This window comes from Maylandia zebra, linkage group LG7 (genome assembly GCF_041146795.1).
Source record: "Maylandia zebra isolate NMK-2024a linkage group LG7, Mzebra_GT3a, whole genome shotgun sequence".
In the NCBI taxonomy this organism is placed as follows: Eukaryota; Metazoa; Chordata; class Actinopteri; order Cichliformes; family Cichlidae; genus Maylandia; species Maylandia zebra.
Window position 1 is genome coordinate 10,965,133 of NC_135173.1, and position 18,556 is coordinate 10,983,688.

At 39.0% G+C, this 18,556-nt stretch overlaps 1 protein-coding gene across 4 annotated transcripts in view; it reads right to left on the reverse strand.

Annotated features, from left to right (window-relative positions):
- LOC101476728 (voltage-dependent calcium channel subunit alpha-2/delta-1) overlaps positions 1 to 18,556 on the reverse strand; it is an 81,261-nt gene that overhangs the window by 50,598 nt on the left and 12,107 nt on the right. For all 4 annotated transcript variants that reach the window (XM_076885733.1, XM_076885732.1, XM_076885731.1 and 1 more), the window contains exons 4-6: positions 4,044 to 4,103; positions 1,676 to 1,711; positions 620 to 749 (exon numbers count right to left, since the gene is read on the reverse strand). In XM_076885733.1, coding sequence (XP_076741848.1) covers positions 620 to 749; positions 1,676 to 1,711; positions 4,044 to 4,103 — 226 coding nt within the window. The remainder of the gene's footprint in view (positions 1 to 619; positions 750 to 1,675; positions 1,712 to 4,043; positions 4,104 to 18,556) is intronic.

The window sequence follows — 18,556 nt, forward strand, 5'->3', positions numbered from 1 at the left end:
CCAGTTTATAGTGCAGTTCAGTTGCACATTGCATTCTTTTATGGGTAACAGTATAAAATACCTGTGCCAAGAATAAATATAAGTGTCCACTCAAGCAAAAATTGCATGCATATATCTATTATAGTCAATATCTATAATATAGTCTATAGATATAAGTGTATTATATCTCCTATATCTATCTATTTATATCAATCTGTTCCTAAAGACATTCAATAGCTGCAATATTCATATGAATAATACATTTATGATTTATAATTTTAATAAATGCATACTTATCATTCTAGTTCTGGTTAAACAGAGTATTAAACTGAAAGCTGCATAACTACCAATAGCAAAAATATTTCTAAACAAAAAAAGAAAACATAAACACATAAATCCTTTCAGTTGTCGTGCCTCCTGTTCTTTTACATTCCAAGGGCAGGCAGCTTTGTTAAGTAACCGATTACTACAGGAGAGCTTATTACTCGTATGAGGCTTTTTTTGTTAAACCCATCTTTTAGCTAAGGGCAACTTTGCTTGAGGCACAATCTGTAAAAAACATTTCATAATGGGTTGGTGTGTCAGCCGTATCCATAGTAACCACTTTGGTATGTGTGCGTGTGTGTGACGATGCACTCACAGCCATCATAGATGTCAGTGGGAATGTGGACAGCCGTGTGGTTGTAGTCAGTCAAACGTTTAAACGAGGGGTCCTCTTGAAAGTCTGGTCGAATCCTGTTCTTTCTTCCCTCTGTCTCATTTGCATCCAGCTGAAAGGGGAAAAAAGATTCAAAGCACTATCTATAGCTGTTCTCACTATAGGTTTAAGAAATCATAGCAGACATCTTTATGTAAATTAATGAGGCACATTGCACATATATGACATGGTTTGTTGGTCTCCATAAAAATGAAAGACTTTACAACAGCCTGAACGCACATTCTCAACAGCTCATCGCTACCATAATAACAACATTGCTGCACTTTTCACACCCTGCATGCTTTAAAAAAAAACCTGACTGTTTACGTGATGATGTCTCGCTTTTTTTCATTTTATCATCTTCATTTGGGAGGAGGAGCCGGAGACACTCAGATTGTTTATGCCCCTTGTGGAGATTTATAACTCCTGCCGTGCATTTGCCAATTTACATCAATGAGAGCAGTAGAGACAGGGAGGAAAAGATGAGATACCGATGAACGAAAGCAGGGTAGAGAGGGGCCGAGGTAGTGAGGTGGTGAGAGAGGCAGAGGGGGAGGGAGAAATGGTGCGAACAGTTGCTTCCTAATAAAGCAAGAGCCTAGCCAGCTCATACATCTCATCTGTCAATTAGAGGAGAAACATGGCAGAGACCTCTTCACCTGAGAGAGGCTGGAAGGAGGGATGACAGAGAGGTAGCTACATGGGAAGAAAAGCTCCAAGAAGCGAGGTAGCTACATGGGAAGAAAAGCTCCAAGAAGCAGCAAACTGGGGGCTGCAGTACAGAGCTAAGACGATAAGAGAAAGCGGGGGTGAAAATGTGGTGATTTTTGCAGGAGTAAAATGAGGGAGATGAGGGAATATGAGGCAATGAAGGCGGGGTGGGGGTGGGGATGCTGTGTAGCAAAAGCACATTCATGATGCATGTATGACCTATGTGTTTGCAGGGGCTCAAAGAGAAAGAGAATAAATTAACAGAGGAGGGCAAAAAAGCACACTCACATTGTCCTTTGCGTTGTAGTAGGCAATTTCATCATCCTGTAAACAAGTGACAAAGAAGCACAAAAAATGCTTTTTGGATGCTTCAGGGTGTTGCACAAAGAACCCTAACATTTATGCAACTATTAAATATTTGATCAATTTCTAAGCAGTTCTTTATTTTGCCATTTGTTAATTCTATTATTTAGTTTAAAAAGATACTAGTCTGTGTTTTTGCTTAAATAAATAAGGTATGGTCATATTTCACCATGTCCCTCTGTCCCTGCAGCCATTTGCAATGCTCCAGGTAAGCATTTTTTGCCTCTGAGATAGCAATGTAATAACTGCCTCTGTGACAAGTATTTTTCCTGAGCATTGCTTTTTTCTCTTATATAATTGTTTGCCACCCGGGTTGTTAGAAGGCAAAGCATCTGTCATTGAAAATGAGGGGCATGTATCATAACACAGTGTATAATGAGCAATAAACCAGTTAACAAAAGGAACTGTACTCACTGCTAATGATGGATGCTGAAAACATGTAAAAACTATTCACACAATCAAATTATTCTAAGTCTAGCAAACTTAGACTACATGCATCACCATTTGTGTATCTGTGCGTCTGCTAGACGTAGGAACACAATATGATATTTTCACAATTATTCACTCACAAAACAATAATATTAGTATGATTTTTAACATTGTGCAATATGTAGAGTATTGCAGTAGTGATTAATCAACATCAAATTTTGTCCTCAAACTTTGTCACTATCAGATTTATCCAATAAGATAAATTGGATTTCACTTCAGATATTTTTTTAATTTAATTTAATTAATTTATTTAATTTTTTTTTTTGGCAAAATGAGATTATAAAGCATGCAAACACTATCACTAAAGCCTGCGGTAAAATGTTGCCATAAGATGAAGTTAGTTATCTGTCTGAGATCGAATAGGTTGATGTTGGCTGCATGAACGTCACATGCACTCAGTTTCTGGTAATGCACCAGTTAACTGTGATAAATCGTAGAAAATCACAAAATCTGTTGTTGTCTGCATAGACAGAAATTCACATTTAACCACTACACTTGCGCTCAGCAATCTTGCTGTTCTATAAATACAACCAGCTGGCAGCCAGTTGAGTCAAGTCCCCTCGAGTTGTGCTCACTGACAAAGACTCATTCAAACTGATGCCAATATGATGGCAATCTGTCTGCATTTATAAATTAGATGTGAATTATTTGAAAAACTTCAATCAAAAATGGTCATTACTGTGCCACACCCGCAAGCTCTGGGCAACAATTAAGTTACCCTTAGTTGAAATCGGCAAAGGAATGTGAACAATTACCATACAATTACCAGGCAGCCATTAATTTTTGTTTGGTTGCTGCCCTATTTTTACTTGTATGGCTGAGTCATTAGCCTTTTCTGAATTAGGAGGTAGGTTTGTTGAGCTAAATGTTTCCAGTGTCCAGACAGTTTTTCACAACCTGTTAATGTAGGTTTGCTCAGCTAATGTTATCTCAGGATAATGGTGCATGAGACAAGTCGTCTTGTTTCCCAGACAGCTAGTATTCCCAGAGTATTTTAATTAATTTAATCAAATATAAATATTTAGTGTCCCTGTATCGATATATTATCCCCATCCTAAATACAGCAGTACTATGCTTGTCATGGTCCTGGGTCGTGCGACCCAGTGTTTTGTGTTTAGTCTATTTTGATGTTTATTGATTGTTTAGGTTCATTAAGTTAGTCCAGCCATCTGTATATACCACCCTTGCATTACGTCTCCCTTGCCCTTCGTGTGTTTATGTCTGTGTGTCTTGTACTGTCAAGTTCATGCTGTCAGTTATGTCACCTCCCCCTGTACTACGTCTCCCCGGTTCATGTCTCATGTTTCCTGTTTTACTTTGAAGGCCTGCATTCACTGTCAGTGTATTCAGTTTCACTCCTCCTGTCCTGTCGTTAAGTTCATGTGTGTCAGCTGCGTTCCCATGTGTGGCCACTTCCCCTGATCATTCCTCATGTGTATTTAGTCTCTGTGTTTCATGTAGTCTGCGTCGCGTCGTCTGTGTTCCCACCCCCTGTGTTCCATATCTCCAGCCATAGCCTTTCCATAGTTTATGTCCAGTTTAGGTTTCTGTTTAGCTACTACTCTTATGCTGCCCTCACTCTGGTTTGTTCCTTTCATCAGCCATAATAAAAGGCTCGCTTTTGTTTAATCCACTCCTGTATCTTCGCTTGTGTTCGCACCTGGGTCCATTACACGCATTCTCCACTCGGTCCGTCACAGCGGACCGTGACAATGCTGTATCATTTTTTCATCCATCCCTAATAGATAGCACATAAAAAACACATATAAACATTTTTTTTCTGTATTTTCTCTCTCTCTGTTACCTCGAAATCGTCTTTCCACTGATGCTTCATTTGAAACTCTTCAGCAGCTGTGGCCAGTTTCTGGGAAGTGAAATATGACAAAAGATTTAGGCTGGAGCAGAGCAGGGCGATATGACCAAAAATATTTATCACGATATACATTTGAAAATTTGCGATAACGATATAACTGACGATATAATTGACACTAGACAAAATACTTTACAACTCCTGAACTTTATTAGTGCAAAAAACCCCCAAAAAACATCAATGTATTTTCACTTAAACAAGCAGCTTTTTTAAGTGCATTAAAATTATATAAAAAAAATAACAGTGCAAATGCAAATTCCTTGCTGACAGTTTAACCAAAAGGCATTTCCAGTGGAAATTGGCCAACATATCCTCAGCATAACCATGTATAATATTCACAAAACTTAAAAAGAGGTTATACACACACAATACGGTAATATTATGTTGAAGCACAGTACGTATCACTCCGCGAGGCGCCTGCCTACGATAGCCGTAATGCTCCGATAATCCACCAAGCGGTGCGGGTTTGTAGCTCAGCAAAGTTGTACTGAAACATTTGACAAATTTTCAAGTGCCGTGTACCACATAAAATCGTTTCGAGGTCAGTAAACACAACCAGAATTCATACATAAGGCACACGGGATTATAAGGGGCACTGTCGATTTTCAGAAAAATCAAAGGATTGATTTTAAGTGTGCCATATTTTCCAAAAAAACACGGTAATAATGACAGCCCACTGGCATGCTCTACCAAAAATAGTGCTTTGTTGTGTATCTGACGGATGAAAGCTAAACCAGTTCCACACCACTGAAGTTGCAGCATTTTTACAAACCAATTCTGTTCATCTGTTTCATTTAACGATCCACTTCTGCTCTTCTCATTCTGCGTCGCCGCCATGTGCGTATGTAAACAAAGGCACTGCGCATGCGCGTTTTACCCATATTCTATCGCGATATTTCATTTTCCTATCGTTGCATAACATTACACTGGTATTACCGTGAACGGTATGATACAGCCCAGCCCTAGCCTGGAACATATACTGGGTATCCTTCCTTCAAAACATCTCTCTCATTTGAGAAAACCTGAGCAAAAGAGAGCACATTAGAAAACGCGGTGGAGACCACCCTAGAGACAAGAGAGAAATGATTATGATCTCACTTGCAGAGCTCAAACCACAGGGCTATCAAGGTCTTGCAGCACTCACTGTCCGCTAAAGGCCACGCCACAGAGTATCAGAATGTCAAAATGAAAAGGTTGTACTGTAAGAAAGTAGTGTGTGGGTGGGTGTGTGGCTGAATGTGTGAGCGAGTCAGAGAGTGTGAAACATAGAGCTAACTGAATAAAATAAGTTGGGTTCAGTGCAGGAAGAAATGATGGATCAGTGAATAAAGTGAAGAACAAATAAATTACCCACTGAAAAAGCTATCAATCAAAAAGGAATTATATAAAGGAATATAAATGTAATTAACCACACTTGTATTATTATATGGTGTTTACCTGACAGTGTAAAGCACCTTGAGGTGACTGCTGTTGTTATTTGGCACTATATACATGCAATTGAATTTAATTGAAAATGTAATTAATCTCACCTTTAATCTAGTCATCTCTCCTGCAATTGCACATATACGTGCTGTTTTGTTACTTCTTGCAAGTACAAACTATAATAACAATGCGTCTTCCATCTGGGAACAAACAAGTTCTGATGTGCATCCAGCGAAATAAACATCTATCCAAGATCACAAGGTTGAAATGTAATATATATGTCTTGATACTGAAAAATCTTGAGATATTATCTTCCAGTTGTGCTATACAATTCAGGTGATGCTTACATTATAATTTAGCAAAGTGTAATTTCATCTTCTGAATTCTTTTTTTTTTTAATGGAAAGGAAGGCAGAACTGAGAAATGTGCTAACAAAAGGGGAAAAAATGGCTCAAAAAGGGGACAGAGTGATAGATACCTTATTTCTACATTTTTACTTTGATTTGTGGACTAATTTAACCACGAGGCCTGCATCAATTTTTAAAACATCTTGTTCCAAGTTTCATAACTAGTGCCATAGAAATGGAAAAGGTAAGAGGTTAGAACAAAAGTGCGATAAGGAATGAAAGCAAAGAGCAGGACAAAGAATCTTCCTTCACAACACCAAAGTTAAATCATGTTAGAATCAAATCTTTTTATATGATTACGAAAAACTGTTTTTATAGCTGCATCTTTGTCTGACAACCATCTGTTGGCTCGTGCAAGCATATATAACAGGCATGCTAGATGGACACATCTTTGGATGAGATGCTTATATTATTTTGAATTGGTATTTTTACGGAGTATGTTTATGTGACCCTGTGTCTGCTGTCGGCAATCGTTCCATTTTGATCAACAGTTCCATTCCTTTGGCCTCCAGTCCTGGGCTCTGTTCCAGACCTCTCTCTAGCTCCCATGCACTGGATGTCAACCGCTAAATATACACCCTGCTGCAGCTATATACACACGTACACACTGACCAACCCAAAACAGTGAAAAAAATGTGAAATGATTACAAGCATTGTGACCGATGTACATTGTACATAAAAGTTGCATGTGCTAACAATGCATCAAGTGCTGAATCGTATTTACCAGTTAGTGGTAGCAAGCATCATAGTCAAACAGAGTCAGACACTGCTCCCTGCTACCACCAATCACTAAAGCGTTTAGATGTTGTCAGTGATTCCAACTGCATATCTAAATCAAAAGCTCTGTTAAAAGTTACAGTTTTTGGAGTAAAATGAAAACATGTCCAACTGGCAGTTGCACAATGCAGACAAACATGAGGTGTCTTGTTATTTATTTTAAGCATTCCCACATCGTAATGAAACCATTGCTATTTTTAAAACCATGTGTTTGGTTAGGGAAGCCTAACTCTGCAGATCGGCATGTTCTACTCTATTTTAAAATGTTAAAGTTGGCCACTTATGCTCATTTCCAGCTTCATATTTCTTGTTCTTTGAATCTTTTTGACTCTACAGTGGTGTGAAAAAGTTTTTGCCCTCTTTCTGATTGCCTGTTTTTCTATATGTTTGTCACACTTAAATGTTTCAAATGAACCAAACAAATTTAAATATTAGACTTGTAGAGGAATTGTGGCCCACTGTTTTTTGCTGAAATGTTGTAATTCAGCCACATTGGAGGGTTTTCGGGCATGAGTCTGCTTTTTAAGGTCATGCCACAGCATCTCAATTGGATTCAGGTCAAGACTTTGACCAGGACACGCCAAAGTTTTTATTTTGTTTTTCTTAAGACATTCAGAGGTGGACTTCCTGTTTTGGATCATTGTCCGGCTGTAGAACCCAAGTGTGCTTCAGCTTGAGGTCACAAACAGGTGGCCGGACATTCTCCTTCAGGATGTTTTGGTAAACAGCAGAATTCATGGTTCCATTTACCACAGCAAGTCTTAAATTTCCTGAGGCAGCAGAACAGCCCTAGACCATCACACTACAACTACCATACTTAACTGTTTACTGTTTTCAGGTGGGTTTTTTTTTTAGATCCTGTCATAATGTGTTGCTTTTTGAGATCTTTTAGCCTGCTTCACTTTATAAAACAGGTTCTATTTAAGTGATTTTTTGATTCAACAGGTCTGCCAATAGTCAGGGCTGAGTGTGTTTGGTGAAACTGAGCTCAGGTTTCCAAAAAATGCAGTTTTTTGCAATTAATTCATTATTTTAATAAGAAGGGCAATTACTTTTTCAAACAGAACGAGGATAACTTTTCTCTCTTAATCAATGAAATCATCATTGTAACTTATCTTATCAAAATAAGTTTGATGATCTGAAACATTATGTGTGACAAATATGCAAAACACTAGTAAATCAAGAAGGGGCCAAACACTTTTTGACACCACTGTATGTGTCGGTCAGTGGAAGTTGATTCTAAACTGTGCCGATGCACTTGTAAAATCATCTTGAGGTCATAGATAAGTGTGACATTGGTGCCCCTGATAATGTTGCTTAGCAACAGGGAGATCCCAAAATGAGACCATCACTTATCAAAGAAACTTGACTCGGCTAAGTTTGACATAAATGCCTTCAGCAGATACGCTATGCAAAAAATAGAGCATTTTTGATCTACTGGCGAGATTTGTGAGTTGTCAAATGTCAACAGTGTAGCATCACATCAACCCAAGTGCACTAACTGAGCTTCATCAGATAAACAGAAAACCAGGCTATTGCTCATAAAATGATAAGCTTGCATAATATCAGTGCAAAAAGATACAGGAACACATAATCAAGGTAGTCTAAAAACATATGGATAGGCATTATCCATATGTTCCCTTGGGTTTCTCCTTCAGCAAAACATTGTATCAGAAATGATACATGCATATAACCAACAGCTGTTCAACTCCTGATACATCGTACATCATACTTAAGCCATTAGTGTGACATTCATGAATTATATAAGACTTTGTGTGAAAAAAACACATGTGAAAATCCCTTTTTTTGCCTGACTGTATATGAACATGCACATGCAGAAACCACACATCTACACACGCTTCCTAAGAGACCAACAGGCATGTTAAAAATTCATGACAGGGCTTTGACGAGTCTCCACTACCCCCTGGGAGATATGGGGGAGGGTGAGAATGAGTGTGCGAGGAAAGATACCTAATTACCCTTCTATTTTGCTTGCATCCCTCTCTCTCTTTCTCTCTTTTTTATGTCAAACACATACAAAGGTTATCAGTCTAGCCAAAGAAAGCAACAACATAATCAAATGTGCTTTGCACTGAGGGATCTAGATTTGAAGAGGCTACTCAGTGAGTGACAGCTAAACTCTCTGAATGAGCACAACAGTTCATTAGAGCTGCTGAAAACTGCTGTCTCTGCCAATTGATTAGAAGCCACTGTTACTCCACTAAAATGCACAAATTTGCACTATAATGGATTACACTCTGCAAAACGCCCGACCTAATGGTTTTTTAGTCTCACTTTCACTAATTGTGAAAGTTGGACACCATGATGAGCTCACTCTTTCAGTTCATGACCCCTGGAGACCTGAGAAGAACTATCACTCCTCTGCAATTGGCAGCAGAGCGTAGCATGGGTACCAGGAGAGTGAGAATTGGGTATATGATTCTTGGGAAGAGAAGTTGTTTTCAGACTCGTACTGATAAAAATTTTTACTGGTTAAAAGTTTAAAAGACATCTAAATATACCTAAAAACCGAGTTACATTTCATTCAACGTGGCATTGAAGTTGGGTCGTGTTCTCTGGGGGACGAGGCGGTTTAGAGATTTCAGGGAGAACAGGGGGAACAAGAGAGAGTTCTCAAGAATAATGCAGTCTATGACAAAAATGTTCAATAAAACCTACAGGCAGCGCAACTGAAGCTAGTTAGTAGTGAGCTCTATCTTTTTTCTCAGATGAACATAAAAATGACCTCATGATGACTCTAACAACTGCTGTGCAGATTAATATTCTAAGAGCCAAATAGGGCAGATACAGCTTTTAACTACTCATTACTCACTGATGTATAGGATCATTGTTCTACTGCCGTTGAGAGCTGACCTGAGTGCTAGGTAGTCCTACTAGTCCCACAGAGAGATATTTCTGCCCTGCTCTCACCACTCTTAGTTGTCATTCTGCCAGGGCCGCCCAGCAGCCCACCATGCATTTAGTGAGAAAGCAGAGCACAGCTTAAAGGATAGACAGAGAAGATGAGACAGGCTCTGCTAAACCTCACAGAGCATCCCAGACACCCTGTGTATATGTGTGTGTGTGTGTGTGTGTGTTTATGTGTGTCTAAAGGCTCCAGACACTGAAATCAATAGGCTGTTCAGTGCACACTGCCCAACTCCCACAGACAACAAAGCAATACTTACAAGAGTAGTAACAGTCTAAATGATCATTAACACCCACATTCGCTCTTATCTTACTCTTTCTCAGTTCTGATGTGTCCAGACATCGTGTTTTTTACTTGCCATAATGAGCTCCGTCTCAAATGGATGGTAAAAAAAGTAAAAATGGGGGAGGTGTGAAAAAAGAAATAATAGAAAAGAAAGAGATGACTCTGAAAAGGGAAGAGGGAAGGACATAATTAACGAGCAGATGTATTAGCAGAAAGGACAGTCTAGAGAGAGGAAAAAAAACAATACTCTGACTCAGCATGATCACTGCCTTCAAAGTAAACTCATTAAAACAAAGCTCATCAGAATGAACACTGGAATGAGGAAAACATATAGCTGGGTGGCTTATGGATGATTTACTGAGCAACGGGATGGTTTCCGTGTTTGGAAAAGGACAAACAAAAACACCTTCATCCGTGTCTAATAAATAAATACTTTACATATATGCAGGAATATACATAAAGGAGAACAAAAAGAGTAAGAAAATAAATGAATTCATATCATGGCAAGACATGGAGAGCAGGGCAAAGGACAGACAGACAGGACAGTAGTAGTTTAAAATGAAAGCTGCATGGAGAAAGAAGAGACAGATGGCAGAAGAATAGAGTGAGTGATAAAGCAGTGAGAGATGTCAGAGGAGATAGCTAAAAGGTTGATTTTAAATATCAGTTTGACAGAGAACTGTGACAAAAGGCCAGGATTTGAACAAAGAGGAGACAGCACTGGGTGTACTGGAACAGAGAGTTGACAGAAAAGGTGGGAGGGATGGAAGTATCCACAGAGAAGAAGGTGAGATAGTAAAAGGAGGAAGAAAGCATGAGACAGAGTGACAGACCTGAGGTATCTGCAGCTGCGAGAACCCATGGGAGAGCCTTGCTGATAGGAACAGTAAATGTACACCTGCTCCCCATTCCATTTAGTATTTTGGCTTTTTTGTTGTCATGCATGTATCTCAGAGATCTATTGCTAAGTGTAGCTATATCCCCTATGTGGACACCATGGATGGATAATTGGTATTAATATACTTCTTTCCAGTACACTTGGAGAATGCCATGTTCTTGTAGTATATCAGCTGTGTTCAAAGATATGCAGTCACAACTGTTTGGACGGTCCCCCTGAAAGCCTCTCGTACAACCTCAAATTGTTATTATGATTTACAAACACTCTGATCTAAAGAAACCTTGCATGCTTACCACTTCACAACAAGAATGGCTCTCTTCCACAGTGTGTACTTTGTCCTGTCTCTCTCCCCTCACCCCTAACCAATCATGGCAGATGGCTTCTACCTGAAGTCTAAAAGGGAGTTTTTCTTTCCCACTGTCACCAATCAAAAACTCCTATTGGGTGTCTAATTGTTGGGGTTTTCTCTCTGTTATTGCATGTGCTTTATCTTATAATATAGAATTTCTGACACGGAGAGACTGTAGATTTAAGTGTGCTTACTGTATGCTTACTATTAGGGATGGGTACTGGTATCCAGTGCCATTATGGCACCGGTTCTGACATAAACGGTAGTAACCAGACCAAAAAGCAGCGCACATTTCGGTGCTTTATTTCGGTGCTTTTTCTTCCTGATATGTCATACACTTTAGATTCTAGCCAATCATTTTACGTTTCCAAGGATAGTAGGCGGGCCCAGGTATGTAGGTTCTTTTAGAGCAGAGCTACAGATTAAAAATGCCCAAGGCGAAGTGGTCAAAACTCTGGCTGTACTTCACAGCAAAAGATGCAAACTCAGCAGCCTGCAACAAGTGCTTTAAGGTGATACTGTGATACTGTGCAAAGGAGGTAACACCTCGAATCTGATAAAACACCTGGCGACATATAGCATTTTGTTAAAAGCCGAGAAATGCGCCGTATTTGATAGCTTGTTGCGAGACCTCACACCATGCACATCTACTGCAGGTGGGTTGCCTGTTATTGGACCCGGAGTTAGCAACATCCCCCAAAAACCCGAAGAGGAGAGTCCTGGCCCCTTGCCCTGCCAGTGTAGCAGAAATGATGAGGGATGATGATGGCAGCAGCAGCAGCTTCTCTGCATGAGTAGCTTAATGTTGTTCATGTGTAATTTACGTTGAGTACGCTAACCGCGTTATTACATTAATGCATGTAAGGTGAACTAGCAAACACCATCGTAGTTACATGCGGCTGTCTTCTTGTTTGATGGCAGATGCTCCCTTCACCCTGGCAAAAAAGGCTAAAATGACCAAAGAAAAAGTGGAAAACAGTTAAACATTTTTGGACAAAGTTTGTGTTTTTTCCATTGTTTAAGCACTGCTTCCAGCCAAGACTGATACCATAAATCCCCTATAGCTGCAGAAAAGGCTAATGTTGTTATCTTTTTATAAGAAAAACAGCTGAACATGAGAGGTTTTTGGACCAATTTTGTGTTCTCCATTCTTTTAGCACCGGTTTGAGCACCGTTTAAGCACCGGCACCGTTTCAGAAGTACCGGTTTGGTACTGGTATCGGATAAAACCTAAACGATACCCATCCCTACTTACCGTTAAGATCTATACATATATATATATATACCTATTATTTACTTATCAATTTTGTCAATCATGAGTACAATGCTTACCATACTGTTACAAAAAGATTATTAAGATTAGATTATTAATGTTCATTTAATTAAAACTTGAGCTTTTATATCTTCTGGTTTTATGAACGTTTTCTATTCAAATCAGAGAAAACCTTATGTCCAAAACTATGGCATAAGCATACAGAACACCATAATATGTAGGAAGATATACATCATTGTCCTTTATACACCACTATCATATGTGGTGATAACTGCAGTATTTAATTTTTTCATGTTTCAAATCTACATTAAACAAATCTTAGTATTAAAAAAAACATTTATTTCATTTTTTTTCTACTCTTTGCAATTTTCTGACTGCTCAGTTTATCTCTGCTTGTTTCCCGAGGAAAAACAATGATAAGGATTTACTATCCTTGGTTAGACTGATTCATTTTATTATTACGAAATATTATTATTTCACTGTCTATTGGTTAATTATAATTAGATTACAGACAATATATAACAATCTGTAAAAGAATTAACATGTGCGAAGGAAGCATAGATATACTGTTTGGTAGTAATCGCAGCTGAGAGCAGAACGGCAGAGAGACACTCATGCTAGTGTAAGAGCTGATCCTAATTACCTTGTTTCATCTCAATTATTGCAATAATTACAAAGTATGGAAATGCTGATTCTGAAAAATGCTACATGCCACATTTAATTGGCATTGATCAGTGTTAATTTTGAAGGAACAGTATCTTTAGACCACAAAAGGCTTTAATACATTTTGTAATCCACTAACACAGTTTGGATTTCATCTTGATTAGCGTATTAGGCTATTGTCCCTGGCCTACTAGAAGTCTAGTTAGAATTTCCTATTTGCAGTCCTCCCCCCCTTCTCTTTTCATTATCACACAAACAATAAATATAAATGTATGCTCACAGAAAAAGACACACACATACACACACACACACACAAAAACACCGTTTACCTGCTTAATACAGTATGATCAGCGCACAGTTGTGATGGGATGTAGAGTAACATCTGTTCTGGAGACTAGAATATCTCTGATCGTGTCATAGCTACTACTCATTGCTGTACACTGGTACACACACACACACACACACACACACACACACACACACACACACACATAAATGCGTCTTCTGCTCATTATTCTAACATTGTGACAGCAGGCAGCAGATTAATAAAAATATGGTCCAACACCTGGGGTACAAAGACTCCATTAAAGAGATCTACAAATACCACATTAAACACTTAACACACATCTCTAAACAGAGGGAACTGGATAACTGAACTTTGCAGCATTACCCTGGAAATCTTGAGAATGACACTTTTATAGATATGACTATGATTTTTTTTCATTATTGATATGATTGTAATCTAAATGTTTTCATTACCATATCATGCTTACATTATAGGGAAATGTCTGAAAGACAGCTGGGACATTTCTTTCCTCCGTATATGCTTAATACGTAAAATATATAAATATGTATAAATATATAAAAATAGCACTCCAATGTTATGATATTGTGTTGTTTGTCTTGAACCATACTTTGCATTTGTTTCCCTCTTTTAAGTGAAGTAATCACTGAAAAATGGTAAATGGCTTGTATAGCGCTTTACTTAGTCCCTAAGGACCCCAAAGTGCTTTACACTACATTCAGTCATTCACCCATTCACACACACATTCACACACTGGTGATGGCAAGCTACACTGTAGCCACAGCTGACCTGGGGCGCACTGACAGAGGCGAGGCGACCGGACACTGGAGCCACTGGGCCCTCTGACCACCACCAGCAGGCAACTGGTGAAGTGTCTTGCCCAAGGACAGAACGACCCAGACTGTCAGAGCTGGAGCTCAAACCGGCAACCTTCCGATTACAAGACGAACTGCCAACTCTTGCACAATCCAGATTTACCTAATACCACGTTTTTGGTAGTGGAGACTACCTGAAAAATATAATATTTTTACCACTTTACTGTTTATTCTATGTCTACTATAGATAAAGTTACAGAATGTCAAAGTAGTCAATGAGTCATTGATTTGCTTGTATTTTGGTCAGTCTGACAGTCAAATAACCAAGACAAAAACTTTGTACCAGCTAGCATATCCAACAAGGTATATAATTAAAGACAGTGGGCTAACAGTGTTAGGAAATTCTAACAGCAAAGTTTTAATCAATGTATTAGATCACATCGACTGGGCCTCAAAATCAGGATTTTCTTTTTCTTTTTTATTAAGATGAGTTTTACACATAAGCTGCTAGTTAGCAGCTAGCTAACACTGGTAAAAAAACAAGTGAACACTTGATCATTTCAGTGTAACACAAACTCAGTTAAAATTCAGAGATCTTTTTAAAATCTTTCCAGTTGGAAAGCATAAAACCATTGTGAATTAATCTGATGCAGAGTGACAACAGTTGCACTGCAAAGACAACAACAAGACAGCCCCAAAAGTGGAATGGTTTTGCAGGTGGTGGTCACAGACATGACTGATTCTTCCTCTGGTTTGTTTCTTATCTTTCTCTTCATGAGCGGAGGTTCACACTGAGCACATGTCACAGGCATGAAAGAGTCTGGAGATGTGGTGGCAAACGTTGCAATGCCTGCACTATCATCTGCAAAAGCAACTGCGACCAGTGGTGGACCTACAAGCTTTAATATTATCTAGCATGCCAATCGAGCTGCATGAGCACAGGTCCCATTAAAGGATGCTGGCTCCTCATACCACCTTCAATGAGTCTGATTTTGACAGTTTGGTCAGAAACATGCACATGAGTAGCCTACTAGAGCTCACATTGTAGGGCTTGACAGTGCTCCTTCTGTTCCTTCTTGTTATTTCTATTTCATTTAGCCTTAAAAGGCCAGCAAGTAGTGTATGTGCCACAAACTGTGGCTTTTTGATTTTCTTGTATCCGTCTGTAGACTGCATTAAATCGAAATAATAAAATAAATATTTAAAAAATTAAGTATTTTATCAACTTACTGCTAAATGCTATTCTGTAAGAGAGTTCCATGATCATGTTGCCAACATTGTAAAATTAAGATTATTTAGCAAAGACACATTAATCTGCAAATATCCATGTACCAACACACCCCATTTTACAGCGCAGAGTCTCACACACCACCACCTGTGTCCTGTAGACTTTCTTTCCTTTTTTGTGTGCTGCAGGCTGAGGGATTACTCTAAGTAATGCTGTGGAGTGGCTCATTAGTCACTGGATAGAGCCCTTCACCTCAGGAGAAAAGAGGAATTGTGCAGACACACACATACAGTACTGTAGACATACACATTTACCCCATGCAGACTGTTCAAGTAAAAACAAATAACTGCGGCTGATATGTGGTTTCTGGATGTAGGGAACAACCCATTCAAAGAGCAAGTGTCTAAAAATATGCTAGTATATTATTTAGAGTGATAACTCAGCCTGCAACACCAAAACTCAACATCTGCTTTATGTTACATTCAGTTCAAGTGATGTTATCAATGAAGCAAACCTCAAATGGACGTCCAAAAAAAACTGTGGGACCCCACACAATCACAGGGCACTTGTGTGGGCAGTAGGTATACTAAAGAGGGAGTTTGATGTGTGAGCATGCATCAGTGTCTTTCTTCAGTGTTTATTTAGTTTATCTTTTGTAGCACAAGTTTAGCTGTATCAATAATTGAGCCTTTAATTACAGTGTACTTAGGCATTCAGGGAAACAGATAACAAGCTGAATATGTAGGAAGGAGAGATGTGTTGTGAATCAACTCATCTCTCCAAGATGTGTTGACTCAAGCCAGGAGAGTCTCACACAGTTTTGCCGAGTGGTCAAGCGTATTTGACATCAAGATTTTCATTATGATATCACCCTAAGCAGAATTATTTACTCTAATGACCCTTTCACAGCTTCATACTGTTTTTTATGAAGGTGTGATAGCCATTTATTCAGCGTAAGAGGCAAGAATTTTCTTGGTTGAGATAAATCCATTATAATGGAAATCTGTTTAAGCATATGGACTATGCTCTCTGTATTATAATAATAATAATAAAAGTAACAAGAATAAAAATAAGATGGAAATCAACAGTAAGTGGTCTGAATTTAAAGATACAAATATGCATTCATTAGAATTTATTATAAATTTATAGAGGAGTTTTTGGTACTTTGGCCCTTTGGCTCATGCGTGTGTAGGTGGCTACATTTCAGTGCCTAAGCTCTATCAAACAACTGTCTGCCAATATCCCCTATTGAGTTTTTTATGTAGCAAATGATGTATAGTGGGTGGATCAGTGAGTGGGCAGGTGGACAGTCCAAACGGTGAATGCTTCCATGTTTAAATGTGTGAGTGTTCCCCACTGGGCTTCGAGCCACAGTATCCATTGTAAAACCTTTGATAAAGTGATCTCTCCTAGCAGTGTGCAGCCAAGTACATATTAATAATGCATGCTACATTCTGCCTCACACTTATTTATGAAAGCATGAATAGGCACACATAAATGGACACTTATTTCACACACCTGTGGCTAGGTAAGCTGCAGCCTTTGGAAGGTCATCCATCACACGGAGTTAGATATCAGATAAAGAGAGACAGACAAGACACAAGAAAGAGAAAGACGAAAGCCAACGGGAGGATGCAAGTTTGAAAGCACTTGTCAAGTAAGTGAAAATGGCTTGAGTGCCTTGGGCAATCTCCAATTATATTGACATTGCGAGTCACTTCCAACCTCATATCAAAAGCACTGAGCAAAAAAGGAAGTCCCAGTTGCAATGAAGATTCGCTTCCTGCATTTTGCCTAATAAAGTTTAGAGCAAAAAGCCCTCCTTTGACTTAGAAGATTGGTCAGCAAAAATCTCAAAGCACAACTGAAATCTAGTGGGACAGTTTGCTTCCTGTATACTATCTTCTGGTTTGAGTTTGCTGGTGTTTATTCTCACTCCTACTGTATGCGGTCTGCAAGTATTAGAAAGACTATACCCAAAAGGGAAACCAATCGCACTATTCGCTAAAAGCCTTCTTTATTTCCTCAGCTGCTCTCACTATGATCCTTTGCTCACTGTCTATCTGTCCATCAATCCACATAGCCATTATTTTCATGTGGACCTGCCTCTTTCCCAGCATGCATTTATCATTTATCTTCTCATCTATACATCTCATGACAGAGAATCCAATATCAGTGTGCCTTGAGGTTACTCATAAAAGAAGATGAGGCATAATAAAGAGTGAGACGTGATCGATGTGTGGAGGTTGGATCAACTGTCAACATAAAGTTGACGTCCCACCCACCACCTACCCTTATGAACTTTTCACATAGAAAATACACCGTAACATTGCCCAGTATTGCAGCCATTTCTCTCTTCTACTGCTTTTCCATGCAGTAGAGCCAATATTCACTTTGCTGCTGATGCAAATTGTGGCACCAGCACTCGGAAAATTGATAAGAACATGAGTGGCTTTACTTAACAAACAAAAGACAGACACTTGGCAGGACACATGTTTATGGACATTCATAAACACTCCCTTTCCATTACTAATTAGACAACAACTGCAAGGCCTTAAAAAGGCAATTTGCTATTCAGACTCCTAGTGGAGATGAGAATCTCTGCCCTAAAAAAGAAAGAAAGAAATTGGGGGGGAGAACATCCCGAGGGTCGAGGCTCTCATTATCACATTCAGTCCAAAAGAAGAAAGATCTCAGTCCGTGCTTTCTACTCTTTTAAGTATATGCTTCACCCACTGTTCCTTTAGCATACAGCATCTATCCTCTACTATGGAGCCAAATTAGATTTATAAATCGTCACACACACATACCTTTATAACAGAAACATTAGTTGGCTATAAAATGTCCATCAAAAGTAATACGCACTCCTCAGGTTTAGACTGTGATAACATACAGACTAGGGGTGCAACGATATTCGTATCGATATTGAACCGTTCGATACAGTGCTTTCGGTTCGGTACGCATATGTATCGAACAATACAACATTTGTAATTTATTTTATCAATTTTCCTTCTGACGATGCTGTCTGTGTTGAGCGCTCAGTGAATCTGTGTTCGACTACTCCGCCTAGGCTGCACTGCCGAGCGCAGATCCACTG